This window comes from Mercenaria mercenaria, chromosome 12 (assembly GCF_021730395.1).
Source record: "Mercenaria mercenaria strain notata chromosome 12, MADL_Memer_1, whole genome shotgun sequence".
Taxonomy (NCBI): Eukaryota; Metazoa; Mollusca; class Bivalvia; order Venerida; family Veneridae; genus Mercenaria; species Mercenaria mercenaria.
Window position 1 is genome coordinate 57,072,023 of NC_069372.1, and position 21,344 is coordinate 57,093,366.

At 34.7% G+C, this 21,344-nt stretch overlaps 2 protein-coding genes across 5 annotated transcripts in view; one reads left to right on the forward strand and one right to left on the reverse strand.

Annotated features, from left to right (window-relative positions):
• The window catches only part of LOC123534143 (pescadillo homolog), a 29,930-nt gene extending 23,133 nt beyond the window's left edge, over positions 1–6,797 (reverse strand). For both annotated transcript variants that reach the window (XM_045316237.2, XM_045316236.2), the window contains exon 1: positions 6,695–6,797. In XM_045316237.2, the coding sequence (XP_045172172.2) occupies positions 6,695–6,715 (21 nt within the window). In that variant the 5' untranslated portion in view covers positions 6,716–6,797. The remainder of the gene's footprint in view (positions 1–6,694) is intronic.
• Positions 6,798–10,719: 3,922 nt separating this feature from the next.
• Positions 10,720–20,355, forward strand: LOC123534893 (uncharacterized). Of its 3 annotated transcripts, none has more exons than XM_045317354.2 (4): positions 10,720–11,165; positions 11,417–11,703; positions 14,689–15,490; positions 16,090–20,355. In XM_045317354.2, the coding sequence occupies exons 2-4, from the start codon at positions 11,670–11,672 to the stop codon at positions 16,895–16,897; spliced, it is 1,644 nt and encodes a 547-aa protein (XP_045173289.1). In that variant the 5' UTR covers positions 10,720–11,165; positions 11,417–11,669; the 3' UTR covers positions 16,898–20,355. The 3 variants fall into 3 exon arrangements, with proteins under 3 accessions (XP_045173289.1, XP_045173288.1, XP_045173291.1); XM_045317356.2 differs by having other exon boundaries at positions 10,865–10,943; XM_045317353.2 differs by having other exon boundaries at positions 10,720–11,703.
• Positions 20,356–21,344: the final 989 nt, after the last annotated feature.

The window sequence follows — 21,344 nt, forward strand, 5'->3', positions numbered from 1 at the left end:
TATTTTCATCCTGAATGGTAGCTGCTTATCATTTAATCTAAATCTGTTAAGAATTTTATTTCGCATGTCCTGACTAAATTTTCTCTATTATAGAAGTATTTTTAGACTCTTTTTTTGACCAGCAGATACTACACAGGTCTTAGCTTTTGTAAATTTTATCTTCATTTTTCACTGCTTAAATAAACTTGTATCTTTTAGGAATTAAATTCTTGGCAGTGGCTAGAGAACCGGAATCGGTTCCCTAGACTGAGAACTTATTCGTCCGGAACCGGTTCTCTAAGCAAAATACCGTATAAGGCTAGGGAACTGGAATTTTATTTCTATGCATAATACTGCCTAAATCCACTTTGTTTCTTGGTAAATGTCATGCATATTATTATCTTAATTAATTTTACCATGCCCTTGCATTTATCTGCGTTTACTGTCTCCCAGAGTGTACTCGCCGCATATATACCATGTCTGCCGTATTCAAATGATATAAACTATAGTACGAATGAATACGTGAAAACTACTTTGCAGTTTTTAAATGTTATTTGCTTTAAACTTGTACTATGTTTAAATTATTTAAATCTAAAATATTATTGGTTTGTATTTGCGTCATTACACGTTTATAGATGAACAAACTAATTTAATTCCCTTAAAACTTTATACATATTCTTTGATCACTTTAGATACTGGTTTGTAACACCCCGGCATTTCACGTTCAAAGATATGTAATCAATACTGAAATTACTTATTTCGTTTTAATCGTTTCTTTTATTGTCTTATACCTTTTAAGTTTAAATTTCAAATTTATTTCGGCTCCAGTGTCGACGATTTCGCATTCATTCGTACTAGTTTATTTTATCATTCCAATATGGCAGACAGTATGCTGCGAATACACTTCTGAAGACACAGTAAACACAAATAAATAAAAGGACATAGCTTGCTGAAATGGTAAAATTAATTAACTTATTAAGATAAGAACATGCACATGATACTTACCAAAAGAAACAAAGTGGATTTTGGCAGTATTATGCATAGAAATAAAATTCCGGTTCCCTAGCCTATGCACGGTATTTTGCTTAGAGAACCAGTTCCGCACGAGTAAGTTCGCAGTCTAGGGAACCGATTCCGGTTCTCTAGCTACTGCCTAAATTCTTAAGTAATCTATGTGCTTACCTCTATCACTATAATGTAATATATGTCTCTCAATTAAATTTTTAGGTTTGATACTCAGGTTTTAATCTGAAGAACTTATCTTAATAGCGAGGGTAGCTCACCTTACGGCAATGTGTAGGCGAATATAACAAAGGTGTGCCGAATGGGGCAAAGTGATGTAGGTGAAAAATTTTCCTCTCGTCTGGGCGCCGCCATTTTGGATGCCGCCATTTTGTTCTACTTCCGTCAAAGTCGGGAAAATTGTTTTTGTTTTTTTTAATTTTATATTTGAGTTACAATCTCTATGTTCATTAGGTGTCTTTATTTTTAGAAAGTTATGTTATGGAAGTAATTTCAATTTTGCTTTTATTTACAAAGTGCGTGTCGCTAGAGGACAGGTGCTCACAGGAAATGCTTTGTTGGCAGTGAATACAGAACTTCATTTGATTGCTGAATATTATCCATCACTCAAAATTAATGCAAGAAAGATTTCCAGTTGGTAGAAAAAAAATATGATTTTCTTTTAAAAGATCAAGCATTGGCCAGAAAATGGGATAAAATGTCATAAATAAGCATAAAGCCATAAGAACGCCACAAACTGGTAAATGACGTCACCGTGACACCGGCTTTCCATAAATTTTGCAACGTATGATATTCGCTGTTACAGGTATAATGACACTAAAATTTTGTTTCTTTTCAAGTGAATAGGTTCTCGGAATTGTTTTAAGCTGTGAATAGTTTCTTTGCCGTTTAAGCTACGCTCGCTCAGAGGCTTTGCCTTTTTCATTTTATGTCTTAATGATGCTTTTATTTACAGTTTGTTTGTTTGTATGTTATAGGATAATATGTTTATGTCGGATACATCAGGGTTTCAGAAATCCCATGTTCGGAGCCCGGGGGCTACCAGAAAATTCTGTCGGGCTACTAAATTTTTTCAGAGCGTGCCCGCCGGACTACCTTGAAACTCCGTATCGAGTAGCCCGGAAATCAATGATTTAGTATTCAAATATAATTTTGAAAGTTGTCTATAATCCTCTTGTTTATCAAGAGATACACGCCCGAGGCTTAAATTATTTTACCACCTACTGTCACAATCGGCAAACAATTAACGGTTTAATCGTATCCGCAGGCAAATGTTTACAAAAACATGTGCACGGGTGATTTTAGACTGATCTTATAACATCAAATACGCTGATCGGTATTGTTTAAAACAATATGCAAACCAGTCTTAAAATTACGTCATTTTAGCGCCACCTGCCAAAGTGTACTTTCGGTTTCGCTGACCTCAATATTTATCGAGCGATCAGAAAGAATAGATGTTTGATTTTGAGGCAGTTTAGTGCCTACACTAACTGTTTATGCTTTTCAATTTAAAAACTAACATGCAAAAACATCGACCATGATTAAACAGAATTTTGGACAAACATAATTTCGGATAAGTGAATATACAGTGCCAAGAAACTGAGAGACGTTATATACGCGGTTCTAGTCCGCTTATTAGACATTTGCGAATTAATCCGATACCGAATCCGAGGTTGTAATCCGATGTTCATACTGTATTTTAAGGGATAATCTCAAAACATTTAAATGCATCGGAATCGGAAATATTTGCCATCGGAAGTATTAGTCAATTTAATTCAGTGTTTTATTTTCAAAAAACAACATTAGGCCGAACAAAAAATGTTTGTTTTCGGTAACATGCTTAAAATAGGGTAGGTAGGTGGGTATCTTTGTTATATTTTTATTGTGTTGGAGCATTTGAAAATTATTTTTGTGTCAAAAAATGAACATAAATAAGGGTGTTATGCCTTTAGAGCATCAGTAAGTTGATTTCTAACATCATGACCATGTAAAAAGCATAAAAAGTGCAGTTTGGCAACATTTTGTTAAAAAGTTGAGAAAAAATCCCCAAGGCCATAAAACATTAAGGTCGGGCCAAAAATTTAGGGTAGGTCAGGATACCGGAAACACTTTTTGCTATGCCTCATAATGTTTGGTCGTTATTGTTTTATACAACAATGAAATTTAGTTGACACTATTGTGTTAAGTGTTAAGAAAAAGCCACACAAGACGGAGATTCTGTCTCGGACGTTATGACCTATTATCCGAGGAAACACAAAGGGCGGACAGTAGACATCTTCCTTCCTATTTATGGCATCTTGTCGTACGTTATCCAGTGAGGTCCTTGGAAAGCTTGAACTAAGGGATGTATATTATCCTAATACCTTAGTTGTTTCCTGGAGTAAATGAGAGATGACTCTTTTGTAATTCTTACGGACTTTTATGTCATTAAATAATAAAGATTAGATTTTCTTAAAAAGATCAGTAAAGAATTTAGCATAACATGAAAACGTGTTATAGTTATTTTTTAATTTCTTACACAGATAATCCTGAGCATATTAAGCTCACCTATCATGCCGTACTCGTAGTGTATCTATGATCATGAGACGTCCGTCGTACGTCCGTCATCAGTCCCCGTATTTATTGCTATGAGCATCTTCTCCTTAACCACAGAGTCAGATTGATTACTCCATAATCTCACATCACCTTTCTAAATTCCAGTTTGTTTACTTCTGTCCATTGTTTTCTCGTTTAGGGCAAACCCATTACTTAATCTGGGGACCAAACGCCGCTCTTCAGGGAATTACACACCACAACACGTGTATCATTGAAAGTTCAATGTTCATCGCTGTTTGAATACATCTTCGGATGTCTCTAAATTGCATTTTTATCATGTGTAAATGTTCAGTTCTGCTCAACCCAGGGCTTGATGGCGTGGACGGTAGCATGCATTTCCACTACCGTCCATGAACTGGCTCAATCAAACCGAGCCTGCAACATTTTCGTCTTTGTCGTATAATGAAAATATTGTGTCATCCATGCAGAGTTCTAGTTGCAATAGCATTCGAAATTAAGAACTTTTCTCCTTACTGACTCCTTTTTCAACATATTTTCACAGAAATCGTATCTTCACCAACATTTCAGTAAGTCCTGATCGCAAGTTTCTTGTATAGAATGGTCAAATCTTTCCGATTTTCTTAGGATGTTTTGCATAAATTTTGATTCGGTGGCCGTAAGATCATTCGCTATGTTAAACATGACCGTGAGGGGCAAAACAGGTTTCCATATAGTCTATAACTATAACGGAACTTTTTAGAATCGCTTTTTTCAAGACTGCTAAGCTGATTAAAATATGATTCCACGGAAATGTTTTTGTTTTTTGGGAGCCTTTGTCAGATTCATTCAGATCATTTGGTACATTAAAGAATGTGACTGTCAGGAAGCGGAGAAGTGTTTACTCACACAGCAAGAGCCTAAAATTCTGAGGTCTTCGAGATCTTTGTCATAAGGAGAACGGCATAAATTTTTTACTCTGCATTTATTGTCGGGTTTTCAAATTTACTTGGCAGAAATATGTCTCTTCCAAAACTCTGGAGTTGTGGCGATTTTCATGAGTATATATTTTTTACAAGCACGTAAGTTCGAAATAATTTATACGACATTTTATTTAACAAATAATCAAGGCCTTCGAGTGGATTATCGTCTGATTTACCACGGTTCAGAGTTCAGACGCGTAGGAATTGAACCACAAGGGTGTTAGCCCGAGTGGCTTAATACTGAAGCTAAACTAAACCTACAGAGACAGCAAAATCATCAATGGAATCCGTATCCTTTACTTTATTCAAAGTCAAATTTCTCCATTGCAATGGAATTTGTCTATTTATATGGTAGATGGGTCTAACAAAAATCAGCAACATGTTTGTGATCATGGCAATTAAAGTGTATTAACCATGTATTATGAAATAAATAATGTGACAGGTTTAGTTCCATATGCATTGAACAACACTTTAATGTTAGATATATACCTCTATAGCATGTATAGATATCATGTTTGTGAGCTACGGAACTATTAACATAAAAAGTAAAAAGTTTTCTATTTGGACGACAGCTTAGTAAATATGGTAGTCAGTTTAGCAAAATATGTAGTCAATCGACAAAAACAGCTCAACGTTAAATTGTTAGTCAAGAACCATTATTAACATTTGAACCACTAAATGTTTTGAGAAAGTCCCTAAAATAGATCCCATGTCAGATTCGGATTCGGCATCGGATCAATTCGCAAATGTCTATTAAACCAGACAGTTGTTTAGAATCAGACAGAATTATTATGTCAACTTTAAATAATTTTGAGATAAATCACAATTCATACAGCTCTAAAAAAAAATGCAAGTTTATGAAAATTGATTTGCATTCCTTTTACACTGCCATGTTGCAATAATTTAACTATCAGGAGTACTCCTTGTAATATTTCTCAGTTTAAATACATCTAGTTTTATCTTTTAAAATGATAAAAAGGAGAAATGATAATTGCTATTTAAGAGAACAAAATTTATAACAATGTGCGTATGGCTAAAATTATGAAATTTAATCATTCCATCCACTGTAGTACAGAAGCACATAGTAAATTAACTGAAATGACCATTGCCAAATAAACTTAAATGTTCGGGCTACCAGATTAAAATTTTGGTAGCCCAATGGGCTACCAATAAATTTGCAGATTTCTGAAACCCTGGATACATGCTTCAAGCTTATGTTGTAACTTTTATATATAACCGACGTTAAATAAATATTATCTTATCTTATGCCAGTAAAATAATGATATGAAAATTTGCACAATAGATCTAATTCAAGTCTGAATATAAAATTTATTGTCATATCCTTTATACCCTAAAGCACTGTACGGTGTTACCCCGTGTACCTATGTCCAGCCCAGGCCTAGTCTAAATAATGAGACCTCGGGCAGACTGATTTTACATTTTGATATTTTACGTTGTCTACCTAGAGGTCTCAACCAGAAACAATCAAAACTGTGGTGGAAACTGTGGTCAATTGAAATTACGATTTATCAGTAGTCACGATTTTTCTTTAGCCCTAACTGCTTACCTGTTGTTTTAAATCATAAATAGTAAATAAAAAACATAAGAAGAGGACATATTTATCAAGAATTTCTGTTGTAAAAAATTTAAACCTCTAACGTTTCAATTGTCTTCATGTAATGGCGGTCGGAGGCGTGACCAATGAAAACGCTTCGTGCAGTAATGTGTTTACCGGTGATCGGCCATTTTCCAATATGTAGTACACTCGTGTTAAACCTTGGCATTTTTTTAACTGCCATAGTTTGAATTTTTCTTAAGAAATCTCGGTAATATATACATCATTGAAAAGGAAAAATTACAGACTTTCTATGTATGTATTTCCTTTTTTTATCCGTTGCATTATTATAACATAATTCCCGCCCAACGGATTCCATTGGGTGTTACTTACGCAAAGAGGACAGTGCTACCACATTCTTTACCTTTTCTGGTTTGTACTCGGAGGCGGATATCGAAAGTCAAAATAATATAACGATATTCAACTCTCGAGTACAATTATTTGGACTAGCCCAGGCCAAAATTTTCCGAAACTGTTACCTGTAAATCAGTTTTCAATATGAAGATGACCGTAACATAGAAAAAATGCCGTTCTTGTGTCTACACATTGTAAAACGCCTTACCTTCTTCGTTGGTCTTCCCATATTTGACTTTTGTTTAATGGACTAACTTCACACGTGCAGGTTTGTAAAATTGTGAAATTCTCCTTTGCAGAGAGTATTGTAATGAAGGGAAATAATAAAAATAATTAATACAAAGATTAAGTATTATCCCAAAGGACATTTATAAACTGATGAACAAAAAAGTTCGTTTTGTAATTTCTAGAGACTTTCTGTCCAGTCTTGACTATTGAAAATTTAGGCTAGACTTTAGAATCTGTCCGTAGCTATTCTCGTTATTTGGGCATTCTTTTATTTATCGATATGGTAGCATGGATATATTTTCCTCGCCAGGTTTAGAAAATGCGGGGGGTGTGGGGGGCAGCAGCCCCCCAATTATGAAATATACAAACTAAAAAAGCCTTACCTTTATTTAAACCATACAGGTACTGGATATTGCAAATTATGCAGATTTTACCTACGGACAGATTCTAAAAGTGCTCCAAAATTTATCTTACTTACTGCAAACAACTGATAAGTAAAAACCTAAAGTTTGACTTCATTAAGTTTAATTATTTTAAGTCCGTCCATTTTAAAAGCTTGAAAATCCTGGTTCTTTAAAGAACCAGCTAGGTGTAAAGCACCGAAACGCATGACTCTTATCCTTATGTTAGTTGTTTTAAGTGGAAGAGCGCGGGATCTAACTTACCATCCCTGGTTTCCTAGTCAGAGAGTGTTACCACTAGACCAATATGCGACCGCTCTATAAAACATGGGTACATTGTAACTTTCCCAAGTGGGTACATTTTGACTTTTTTATTGGTTTATGTACGATTTGTCCTGTACCCCTAAACACAGACATTTGGAGGTCAAGCCCCCCCCCCCCACCCCCTCTCCCCTCACCGCCCCTGTCAGATATCAGCCAATATTTTTAGTCTTTTAAAACACACTGAGCATATATCACGAACACTGAATACGAGGGGTGTTCCAAAAATAATGTCATTTGTGTTTTATGTCGCGGAAATCGTGTCATGTGTACACAAAACTACCTCGTGTCGACAGAATGATCACTGAATCGTAACATAGGTAAATATCTCGCTCACACGTTCACTGACCTTGGTACAATATACATTGCTTTATAGCGTATTCATTACACTTTACACAAAATGACTGGGAAAAGAGCTGAAAATGTGCTTGAAATTAGGGCCTACATAAAAGGTTGATCGCAACTCGGCATGAAGCTTGTAGATATTCACCGTGAGGTGTGCAACATTTATGGGGAGGGTCAAATGTCTCATAGGACTATTTGTAGGTGGGCAGCTAAACATAGGACCGGACAGCAGCAACTCAAAGATGCTGCTCGCACAGGTCTTCCTGCAACAACTACGTCGAAAGGTAACATAGAAAAAATCTTCAATTTGCTGAAAAAGGATGCCCGATTCACCGTAAGACACTTGAGCCAAATGACAAACTTGTCGTTAGCACGAGTTCATGGAATTATGAAGAAACACCTAAAACTTAGAAAAATAAATGCAAGATGGATACCCCACTGGTTAACAGATGAACAAAAGAGGACCCGTGTAACAATTGCAAAAACATTTAAGAACATGTACCCAAATTTCAGCAAAAAGGTTTTTGATAATATAGTTACTGGTGATGAAACCTGGGTTTATTATTTTGAACCAAAGCGGAAGTATTCCAACCGAACTTGGGTCACCAAAATTGCGAGACGCCCAAGTATTGCCAAACGAATACGAACGGTGAAGAAGGTTTTGTATGTATTTTTTCACTCATAAGGGTCCAATCATTCAAATTCCGGTACCAAAAGGCAGTACGGTCACAGGAAAATTCTATAAAAAAGTTGTTCTAAGAAAATTGAAGAACTACTACAAAAGTCGCCGCCCAAAACAGGACTTAAGTACCTCCGACTTTTGCATGATAATGCACCCGCTCACAAGGCACGCATTGTGACCGAGTTTTTGGAGTCAGAGAAGGTTACCGTCCTTCCACACCCTCCGTTTTCGCCAGACCTGCCCCCCTGCGACTATTTTCTGTTTCCCAAACTTAAATATCATCTGTCTGGAAAGAGATACAAATCGAGAAATGCCCCTGGATCTGCTGGGTGTTCCCATAGAAGAGTATGAACAATGCTTCCAAAAGAGGATTGACCGGCTCAAAAGATGTATTCAGGCTGACGGAGAGTATTTTGAAGGGCAGAGCAAGTTAAAATGATCAGAACATTTGCAGTATAGGAGAACCGATGCAAATGACATTACTTTTGGAACACCCCTCGTATGTTTTGTTACAAATTCAGCATGTTTTAAAAATTACCATTTACTATCAAGGCAATAAAAGCGAGCATTGATAGAATATGGGAGTTTTTAAACATGTTGAAATTGTAACAGAAATTGTTGTATGATCGAGGCATGTGCTCAGTTTGTTTTAAAAGGCGAGAATATATTGGCTGAAGGTTGGCAGGGACGGATTGGGAGGGGTGCTGACCCCCAAGTGTCTGTGCCCCCAAAAGGCGCAGATAAGCTGAACAGACAGAGTCAGAGTACTTTGCGAATAGACCCCTTGGTTTTTTTAGAGCGCTCGTGAGTAAAGCACCGATACACCCGAAGCACTATTTCCAGGATGTAACCAGTATTTCGTCTTCTAGTTCGAAAGAAGACACTTCAAGAGCATCTTAGAAATTTCAAGCAGCCATGCAGTTCTGGGATTTGAAGCTCGATTGTTTGACAAATGAAGACTGTTGTCATTAAACTACAGGGTCAGTGACAAAATAATTCACCACTGGAGATAGAACACTGTTTTCTGCAGAATCTCAATTATTAGGTATGTCTCTAAAAAGGATCGGAAGATGTTTGTTCCTGGTTAATGAAAAATGGCCCATATACATACCAGTTTAGCTAGTTAGGGTAGGGACACAAATATATCCCGAGGGATTCTGCAAATACTCTGGCAGCAAACAGCGTGTAACCAGTGGTAGGTAGTGGTAGGTAATTGTTTTATTTTGCTTTTTATTATTTTAATTTTTATCTATGGCAGATTGTTATATTATTTGTGCGTTTTATAGAGGATCGTAGTTAGTCCAACTCGTTATCACAGACGGTCAGGGGAGGTAACCATATTTAATCACGCTTGTGAAATTCATGAGAACCGGAAAAAAATAATCCTACTACTTCTATGTAGATCTACACAAGTTTCCGCACCGACTTTTTCAACTTTTCAATGACTTTTCTCTCTGCCAAATTTTAAATCGAAACATTGATCATCGGATAGAAAATATCCAACAAAGAAAATAAAAGCTTCAGTGTTCCTTTCAGAAACGTTGCTGTCGCATGAGATAATAGAATTTCATTCTTTATTAGTTTAAAGCCATCACATAAATTTGATAATACACTAGTGTAATAAAACGTTGACGTCTGTTTATGTGTCGGATGGAAAAGCTAACATGTGATAAAAAGAATTTTACATTTGTGACTTCCCACATTGAATTTATTAAACTCGCATTTTATTATCTTATTCAACTCGTTTAATAAATTCAATATGAAAAGACACTCATGTAATATTCTCTATATACATTAGTTGTTAAATAGTCCTTTTTCATAAATTGCACATATTTTGCACAGCGTAATTTTGACGTATTTTAAGATTTAACAAGGACGTCGTCAGAACAGTTACACGTTATTATCGTTAGGCGTTATGGTAACTTTTGCGTCTTTCCCTTTTTGCGGTTCGTACTAAATTTTCAATGGAACGAATGAAGAGAAATATAAATGTTCCGTTTACAGTTACAGACTTTTTACTGCGGAGGTTGTCTCTACGTTGGCGTTGCTGCAGTTACCTAAACTATTTCCTGTCATCGGATTGCATATAGATCTATATATCACGTGTCATTGATATAATTCAGCTTAAATAGAAATTCTAAGCCGCCCAGAAAAGAAACAACAGTGCCTACACATATCGCATTAATAACCACAACACGTTCTTAATAAGAAAATATCGACCTAATTAACACCTGTAAAGAACGACCTTTCATACAAGAACAAAAGAAAACTCGTTACTTCAAACCATTTACGGAAGAGTTAACCGATAGAAAATCATTTCATGGAAGGAATATAATATCTCCATATCTCAACATGAGAATGTACAGTATTAATGACGCGAGACTTTCTTATTACGCTAATAATTCAAACATTAGCAAATACATAAAATAGCTGTTCGTACTGAAAACATTAGCGGGACATCATTATAAAATCGGGATTATGTAAAGCTTTAAGGATGCTTTAGAGATATTATTGAGCGGATTATAGCGCTATTCTGTGTATCATTTGAAGCAGAAGAAAGACATGATTTAGAAACCAATTTATTCAATAAATCAGAATATCTAAAATAAATTGCTGTGAAATTCTAGTTTAGTGCATCAACTTGTACTTTATTTACGCGAAAACCGAATAAGTTTTCTCCGCTCCGTAACAACTAGCTTAGGGTTGTAACTTGATTTAGTTTATATCAATATTTACCTTCTGCACTCGTATATAAACAGTAGTGATAATTAATTCTGATTCTATTGTTCTAAGTATTTGCTTTTTACCCTACGTCGAAGCAGAGTTATCATTATTCAATGTGGACTTTGTAATCCTTACGTTTTCTTTTGAAGTTAAAGCAAATATTTTTCAACGGGTTCTATTTGAACACAGTTTATAAATATGAAAACGACTACATTTTAATATCTTGCAGGGCTCGTGGATGTATTAATCAAGCAAAATACGTAATTGCGGAAGTTAACTCGTTGGAACTTTATTGAAAAAATTGTTACAAATTTGATAAAATGTTAACATCAGTCGTTAGATATACGTAAATTTTTGAGCAAACAGGAACTTTGAGAATAATGGTGGCGACAATGGGGATTTTGTGAGGATTGGGTATTGCTTATAAATACCCACATGAGATCGCTTTTCAGAAAAATACGTTGAGTATTGCAATATCTAACATGAACGGAATAAGTGGACTACCGGGTATTGAAGGTTTGTATATTTCTTAGACGAATGATCTTTAATTCTCACTGATATATATAGAAAACAGTTATATATTATTATTATTATATTATAATATTATATTTTATTATACGGTATGGGGTGCGAGCTCCCTTCTCTTAACCCTTATCATGCTGGACACGATTGGTTCTGCCTTTGCGACCAGTGTAGATAATGATCAGCTAGCACATCTGTGCAGTCTGATCAAGATCTGTACTGTTCGTCATTCAGTCAGTATCTTTTTGGTAAGCACCCCTTTTAACAGTTAATGGTACTGTCCAAATTGGAAGATGGACAAGTTCATTAAAGAAATTCAGCAGGGTAAGGGTTAATGATTTCGCGAATCTTATACATGCATTTTGCAGTTGTGGAATGTGACACAAGTTATGATATTTCAATTCCCTCAGAGATTCTAAGAATGCGTATACAATGATGTATTTTGGTTTATAGTAATCAATTTATCCATAATCAGTCAAGCTTTATTTTTAAATGCGGCAAGTACGATTTATATAATCAAGTTTTGAAGAATATTTGTATCATTGTATTCAATATGGAAATATAAAATACAACATTTGCATTGGACAGGTCTTATGATAGTATTAATCAATTGCACGAATTCCACATTTATGAATATATATTTTGGTGTATTTAATTTAACGTATAACTATTTAAGCAGCTCACGTTCTGAGCAAGAAGAGAAGTTAAGATTTCAACAGGCGTACTCGAAAAAAAAAAATGAAGTATACCTTTATGTTAAAAAAACACGTTTTAAAGTTCAGTTTTCGGTTTAGCAAGTGCATTTGAACGTGTAAATTTGGTAAAATTGAAACGTTTCGATTTTTTTTCACATCATACGTTTGTTGGAATCAAATAACCACGCCTAAACCAATCATTTACTGTGTACTTATATCAGATTTAGTACTTCGATCATATTTAGCGCATAAAGTAACTATTAGCACGTTATTTCAAATATCTATATCAATGCACACGTCATTTACAGTCAATGGCCAATATCACCATGGCAATGATTGTTTCAGATGTAGCCATTAATCAACGCTTCCTCGAAACTATTAACAAGTATAAATAAAATATAAAGAAAATAAAAACAGTGCAGATCCCTTCCAAATGCCAGGAGTCTGCTTAGCTGTGTAGCAACGCAATAAAAGCCTGATCAGAAGTGGTAATTTTGATAAAAAATCAAGGCATTTTCTCGCCATACCATATATGCCGCATGATCATGACATGCATTTGGATCTTTATCTTAATTGATATTTGCTATGATGCGCTTTTAGTGCCTATATTCTTGGCTTTCATTCTTTCTACATAGATGCATTTATTGCAAAAGTCCTTGCCGACCTTCTTATGTGTTTTAGCGAAAATGTTTCAACTCTGTTTGCATAAAAGTACAACAAAATAGTAAATTGAGCCGCACCATGAGAAATCCAACATAGTGCCTTTTCGACCAGCATGGATCCAGACCAGCCTGAGCAGGATCCATGCTGTTCGCTTTCAAACCCTATTGCAATTTGAGAAACCTTAGCGAACAGCATGGATCCTGACCAGACTGCGCGAATGCGCAGGCTGGTCTGGATCCATGCTGGTCGCAAATGCACTATGTTGGTTTTCTCGTGGTGCGGCTCAATTGTGGAATACGATTATCTTCTTCAGCTTTATTTTCAATGCGCATGTTGTATTTTATCGACTATAGTTAACACTTCAACATTGAATACAATGAAATAAATATCATTCAAAACATATTTACACGAGTCGGGCTTGATTGTATATCAAGACATATTTTTTGATGGATTCTTGGACGGTCAACATATGCACAGTTAAGGCTTATGCCTTGCATCGGCAGATCAATGTAGAGAATTGAAATATCATAACTGCAGCAAATATGGTATTTGAATATCTGAATTTGCTTTATCCCCTTAAACTACCTTGTAAAATATACATTTATGTCACAGAGTGAAAGACCTAACAAATATCCCCTCGCCCTTCCCCCATCCTCCACTCCATCCCCGCCACACACAAAATAAGAAAAACTAATCGGGTATTGCATTGCATGTATTGTATTTCCATAAACCATAAACTGATGCGTTATGTTCATTATTTTTTCATTTTTCTATAATATCATTCACATGTTTGTGATCTCGGGCCATAACGGATAAACTTATTTTTCTCATGACCCGGTATAGTAACACTGTCAAAGGGTTAATATCACCAGTATTAATGAAAGAGTTATAGGGTTATGTGATATCGATAGTATATCAATTATGATACATCACACATTATATTCATCAAAAGCCCCACGCCACCGGATAAAATTGAATTTCGAGCGCTCGTAACTCAGATCGCGTGACACTTGATTAAATTATTTGTTCCTGAGAATATCTAGTCCCGAGCCACAATAAATTCATCACAAACGCATCGACGATCTATTCAGACAGTTAAGAATAAATATGTCCGGTATGCTGACTCTTTGTTTACAGAACTGCTGATTCATTGGTGTTTCGTGCACCATTGATGATATCAAATGCGATAGTTATTTAGATCATTTTGACCCAGACATAATTGTAAAGTAACATCAGATTTTCGTATCGGCACATTAGTCACCAAGAGTGTGCGTTTCATAGTTATTCTTGGGGCACGGATAGCTTACAACTATCCACTATCTATAATACAAGGAGGTAAAATAGTTATGTTTTACCTTGTATTGCTTATACCTTGTATTGCTGATATTCTTTTTCTTCGGATACAGACAGTTCTGATTCGGATGGGAACATAGCATATGACGCACTTGCTCTCAACCGCGCGTCTGTTTCTCATTCCCATGTCCATTTGTCGTTCCACAGTGTAAGAATACAAAACAAGATTATCTATAACCAACTGTTTCACCAAAAAATCCTTGTTTAGAACTAGACAATACTTTTAAAAGTCTCTGCAACTGAAAACAATTTTGTTTTATGTTTTCAGCCCTATTCCGGGACCACAAACGTCTTGCCTCAAAGCTGACCTCTGATGAACTTAGAGCTATTCGGGATTATATCGAAGAACGAATCAGGCAGGAGCAAGCCGATATCAACTTTCGTTTGTATGCTTTACAGAATGATTTTGACGTAACTGTTCGAAAGAGTTCTGAAACCATTTCGGACTTGTATCAGGAGGTCAATGAAAAGAAAGAGGTCATAGAACATTATAAAAAATCAGACGAAGCAATTTCAACGGTTCACAAGCAAAGAGAACAAAGATGGGAGAAAAAGCAAGAATTGTTAGTGACGGAAATAGAAAAACTGGAAGGAGAAGCAACGCGATCGAAAACGAGATTACAACACGCGGAAAAGGATTTAGAAGAAAAATCAAACGACATCAAAACTCTCGAGGAGAAACTTGAAGAAGCCAACAAAGCCGTTGAAACTGTAGAAGAAGCAAAACTTGTTCTAACCGAGAGAGATGAAACGAAAAAAGAAGTACTTAAACTGAAAATGGAAATTGACAAGAGAGATCGGCTTGTGCAACACCACGAGAGAAATATAGCTGCTCTAAAGAACGAAATAGAAGAATTCAATCGAGAGAAAAAGATGAATGAAATGAAAGTTACTTCAGTGCAAGATGAGTTAAGAAAGCAAATGAAAGAGGTAGCTGAGAAGTGTAAAAAATTATCAGAAATACAGTTCCAGCTACAGATGGAGAAAAGACAGACAGAGAAACTACAGAAGCAACTGAAGCAGGCTACAGAAGATGTACGAAATTACAAACATATGCTTGAAAGTGCAAGGTATAAACACAAATTATTATCTATTGTTTTTGTTTCCATTTATATATACAATACGTCCAATATTGAACTTGCCAAATTTAAACCAAAATATTGAAATCTGTGGCAATCATGTTGGTTCAAAGAGACAATCAGACAGACAAACAAACAGACGGACAAAATATGCACTTTTTCTGTTTTCATACATTATTATGACTAGGTTTTGCCCATGTCTACATATCAATAAACATGATGTGTATGTCTTGTGATGTCCATACTAAGGTATATAGGCAGTATTTTGCTTCCAGCACTTCTTTACAAAGTTTTCGATGACAGTTGTCTAATAAAAATATACTTGAAAGAAGTACAAGGTTTGTGCGTATCTATATCAACGTTATTAACGTTTCGGCATTAAATATTGACCCAGCAAGGGAGTTATTTACAATAAACTAAAAATGCAAAAATAAATACTAAAAATCTGCATGATGTTTTCATACCCGTCCGTCAAGTGGTACATGCACTAGCATATTACCTCAGATATCAACAGTTTTGAAGAATTTAAAGTACGGTTAATTTAATACAATATGATCTCTGTTCTCTAATAATGTATTTATTTTTTGCAGGCCTCCATTGAATGCCAATGATCCAGTTGTTATTACAATGCGGAAGGACCTAGATATTATGGATATTCGAATTCGGTCCCTAGATATTGGTGTCAGATTAAGAATGGACGAGGTTAAAAGAGTTGAGGATCGATCGGAAGACCTTAAAGAAGATGAGAGATTAGCGCATCAAATGAGAAGTGAAATTTATCATCAAGGTGATACGTTTTTAGAACTTACTGCTACGGAATTAGTGAAACATTTGGAATTTAGACAACGTATGTTGCAAGAAGAGCTGAAATATGCGCGCGATTGGGAACAGCCAAAACGTGATGCAGACACACTAAGGTCTGAGATTAAAGCATTCATGAAGCAAGCAGCGATATGCAAAGTTACTGACCTTGGTGAACGTGCCGCAAAACAACTACAGAAAATTGACCTAATTATGAGAGGAGTCTCTGACACAACCAAGATGCCGAGGATTTATCGTGTTTCAGAACGATCAAATGCAGACCAAAGACAAAAGCAGAAACCCGCCAGCAAACCAGCTTTTCTGTCGGCATCTACTCCTATTGGCGCGTTTGACAATTCGAGTCTAAAGACAACCTCTAAGAGGAACCGGAAGCGACCGGAAGTCAATAAAGTCAGTACCTTCCGGCATCCGTCTCTTGAAAACCATACAGACGATTCGAAAATTCACTATATTGATACAGTAGAACTGGACCTTTCACGCGTGACGCCATCAATTATGTCAAGACGAGAAAGTCAGTCCGATAGAATGACCATGAAGTCTGTGTCATCCACCACGATTCCTGCGATATACAAGTAGCTTCATATTTCCATTCCTGCCGAAAACAATATGGGATATATAAAAGAAATAGTAGTGATGTTTACATGTGTTTATATCCAAGCTGTGTTGTTCATTTTGCCTTTCGTTAATCGTCTGTCTGAACTATAACAAACGAATGAAAACCCGTTACTTTTTTAAGTGTCGTATCAGTATTACTGAAATGTGTTTTAGTCTGCGTGTTGGAATTTATATCACAGTGGCGAGGTTTTAGGTGGTATGACCTAATTGTAGATTTAGTGATTGGGAAAGACCCGATGTGTCTCTCCGTACATAAACGTTACACATGTGTATAATCACTAACCTTTCGCAAAAGCTTCGAAGGAATTCAGTACCTTGAGCGAGGTTCGAACCCATTACGATGATAAGCGGGAGATTCTGTAAGTTACCTTCCCTACTGTGAAAATGATGTGGTCTTTCAGGAATTCCAACAAACATCTGTAAAATGGATGCACTTACGATGCAATACTAAATGTCTATATATCGACACATAGTATAAATAGTAACTTGTCCGTGAAATTTTCGTTGAAGAACCACCACTACTTTTGACAAATACCACATTGTTTCACGCAGTGACGTACACTAACACTTCTATGTTTTGCAAGTTTGGAAACATCAACTTCTTTTTTGCTTTAGCATACTCGCACGTTCAGTGTTTTCCCACGACATTTTTGGTGTCCAAAATGATTGTAAAGGCTTTTAAGTGAGTGAGTTTTATCTCCTTTAACGATACAGCAGAAAGAAGTTATAATAGCCAAACTATATTATTGTATTGTATGTTTTGTTTAAAAGCTTGTTTTGATGTGTAACAAGAACCGGTCGTATTGCTTTTGTCACAAAAGGAAGTACTATACATATCTTTTCTAACAACACTTGAAATACATACATGAAATTAATAAGCATTAGAGGCCTTGGTCAATTTTTACAAGGTTTTCGACATTTTTGCATACACTGTGCATCAATTTCTATAGCTTCAATACATTTTTTTTTTCAGATTGTGCGAATGATCAGTATATTTCTATTCCATCTTAATATTCAATGAAATTATAAAGTTAAATCAACCTGAAAAGAGAAAAAAAAAATATAAGGAAATCGTAAATTCTGATCTAAGTGATTTCTCCTACCAAAATGCAAGGTTATAGGCAAATATGAAAGCATGAAAAATATAGGTATATTCCAATTCTAATGCTTACAGGTACAGTCAATGTCTGCTGAGGCAAATATTTCAAAATAATAACTTTGAAGTAGAATCTACTGCTGTTTTATTTAAAAAAAAATCTCTGCAATAATGACACATTCTTTCAAAGGATATGCTTATGTGTAGACTGAATTGTGCATAAAACAATCAAAACGTTTTGATGGTGTTAAATAGCTTTTTTTTACTTGTATATGTATCACAGATTGCGATTACTGAATGTATTACCTTATTGACTTAACAATGGTAATCTAGTAATATAACGTTAAGCTGAATGTTTTATCTGTTAAGGATGTAGGATCGTTCTTTTTCTACCTTTAAGATTTTTTTCATACTCTATGAGCTTGAAGAACATTAGTATCTAAGTCAAACAAGACAGGAAAAAGCGCAGGTCATCGAACTCGTTTTAATCTTATAGGGTATTTTCCCCACCAACTGTTAAAGCATTTCTAAAATTGAAAAAAAATGGTGATACTTTATAAAACATACGAAATCAAAATTAATGTTATAAGAATTTCAGCTCTCACAGGTTGCTATGACATCATACAAGGTTATATCATTTTTTTCATGTTGACATTACTACCCCACCCACTTTATTTTCAGTGGTAAAAAACGTAACTAAATCTAAAAAAAATCTGCCGTTTAAGAGTTTAAAAGTATTTTACAACATTAATGACACACAAAATTCCTTCAATATGGACAGAAAAGAATTAAAGTTTTAAAATTAAAGATTTATTTAGAGAAAAAAAAAACGTTTAAAAACTGATGAACTTTTATATTTTTAATTCTATTTGTTTAAGTTTATATTTCTGAGAAAATATAACGTGCTATGTCCAAACATTAATTTCATTTTAGTCAGAAAACATCAGAACCAAACCTGATCTACTTTAAGGATTTACGAGCGATTTTTTTCTAACGTTAAGACTTTTTTCATACCCTGTGAGCTTGAAGAACATTAGTTTCTAAGACAAACAAGAGCAGAAAAAACATAGGTCACCGAACTCGTTTAAATTTTGTAGGGTATTTTCTTCACCCACTGTTTACGCATTTCTGAAATTTTGTAAAATTGAAAAAATGTTGGTACTTTATAAAACATATAATATCCTATTTAATCTTATAGGGATTTCAGGTCTTTCAGGTTAATATGAATATATGGTGATGTCAGTTATATATAAGCATAAATGTCACTAACAAATCTCTTTAATTTTTACATGTTGACATAATTACCCCACCCACTTCATTTTCAATGGAAAAAAATGTATTTAGATCTAAAAAAAAATTCCGACGTTAAGATTTTCAAAATATTTTGCAGCATTAATGACACATAAAAATGATTCAAAATGGAAAGAAAAAAAGTTGGGGTCACCGTGCATCTAAGAGATTTATTAAGGAAAAACTGTTAAAAAGTGGTGAATTTTGATATTTTTTGTTCTTTTTGTTTTAATTTATTTTTCTAGATAATATAAAGTGCTATCTTGAAAACTTTTATTTGATTTATAGCTTAACATTATATGTATCAGTCAGAAAAATATCAAAACCAAACCTGATCTACTTTAATAGATATTTGAAATTACCTACCCCTACCCCATTGTAAATCTTACGTCAATTTTAGGCAAATGCCAGCCAAAAATAAGGGTGAAATTTTTTTTCGCAAAAGCATAATATATTTGGTTAAATGGTACATTATTAGCCATATTTTAATTATCTAGCATTAATTTTTGGCAAAACTTTTGTTAGAAAGCAATATTCGAAGAAACATTTTTCAAAATGGCGGATATCCTGAAAAAAAAAACGCTCGTACATCCTTAATAGATATTTGAAAATACCAACCCCTACCCCATTGTACATCTTACAACAATTTAGGCAATGCCAGCCAGATATGGGTGAAAAGTTGTTTTTTTTTCGCAACATGTAGAATATGTTTGGTTAAATTGTACAATATTAGTCATATTTTATTTTTATTATTTAGCATTATTTTTTGGCAAAAATTTTGAATTTTGTTAGTAAGAAATATTCGAGAAAACATTTTTCAAAATGGCGGATATTCCGAGAAAAAAAAACGCTCGTACATCCATAACATATTAACGCCGCAATAACTTGTACAATGTTTTGTATTAGATTGTATTAAATACATGAGCAAAAAAAGCTTAGCCTTGCCAGTTGACACACTAAAACATGATGTCCAGATAGTATATTGTTGAATTATGAATTGCTCAATATTTCTTAATAAAGTTACGAATGTTTACTGCGTTGGTTATTATAGCTTTAGTTTAATCATACTTTATTGCATATCTTGTCATAGCTTTGCTGGCTGCCGGTGAAGGTAATTTTTCTAGGAAGAAAAACAAAGATCTCGATGGTACTTGTAGGAGAAGGCGTTATTACAACACAAAGTTCGATTACAGGAAATCATAATTCCAACACGATCCGATTCATTTTCCTATTAAACAAAAAGGCTGAAAACAGTGAATTATGATACAACAGTTCTGACATCACAATCATTACGTCATGGCGTCAAACGGCATAGCGGCGCGCTAGAAAAGAAACCGATTGAAAACGGGCAAATATTTATTGAATGCCGTCAATGATGTCCTTTAAAGTCGCTGGTAACGTGTTAGAATCGAAATGATATATCTCATTTAGTGATTTGCTCTTGAATAAAATCATTGTCGTTCAGATAAGTATTATTATATCACTCGGGCTACGCCCTCGTGATATAATTTCTTCGCATCTGAACTCCAAACAATGATTTATTCAGCGACAAATCACTAAATGAGATACATGTATATTATTTAAGTGATGATTCCATGTTAAAGCTGTATTAGATAGCTATTAACACCTTAATGTTTAGTCTATATTAACAATTATATTTAGAAAACTGCATTATACAACTAAATACTATGATAATCTATTTAACTATAATTCGTTAATATTGAGATGTTTGGCAATGTTTGTCCACGGCTCAATGCCAGACTGCTGCAATTGCTAAACAAGTCATGGATATTTCAAAAGACAACTAAATAACGTAAAGAAAATGAGCCTACTCCTAGAAAACAGCATAACACAACACAACACATTTATTTATTTCGCAAAAATCGGCAATTATTTGCCATTGACTAATGAACAGAAAAAAAACAACATTTTATGTCTTAATCAAAATACGCAGTTACAGGAATATATTTAACAATGTGTTTAGATAATATAATTAAATAAAATTGTGGGTAACCATAAATA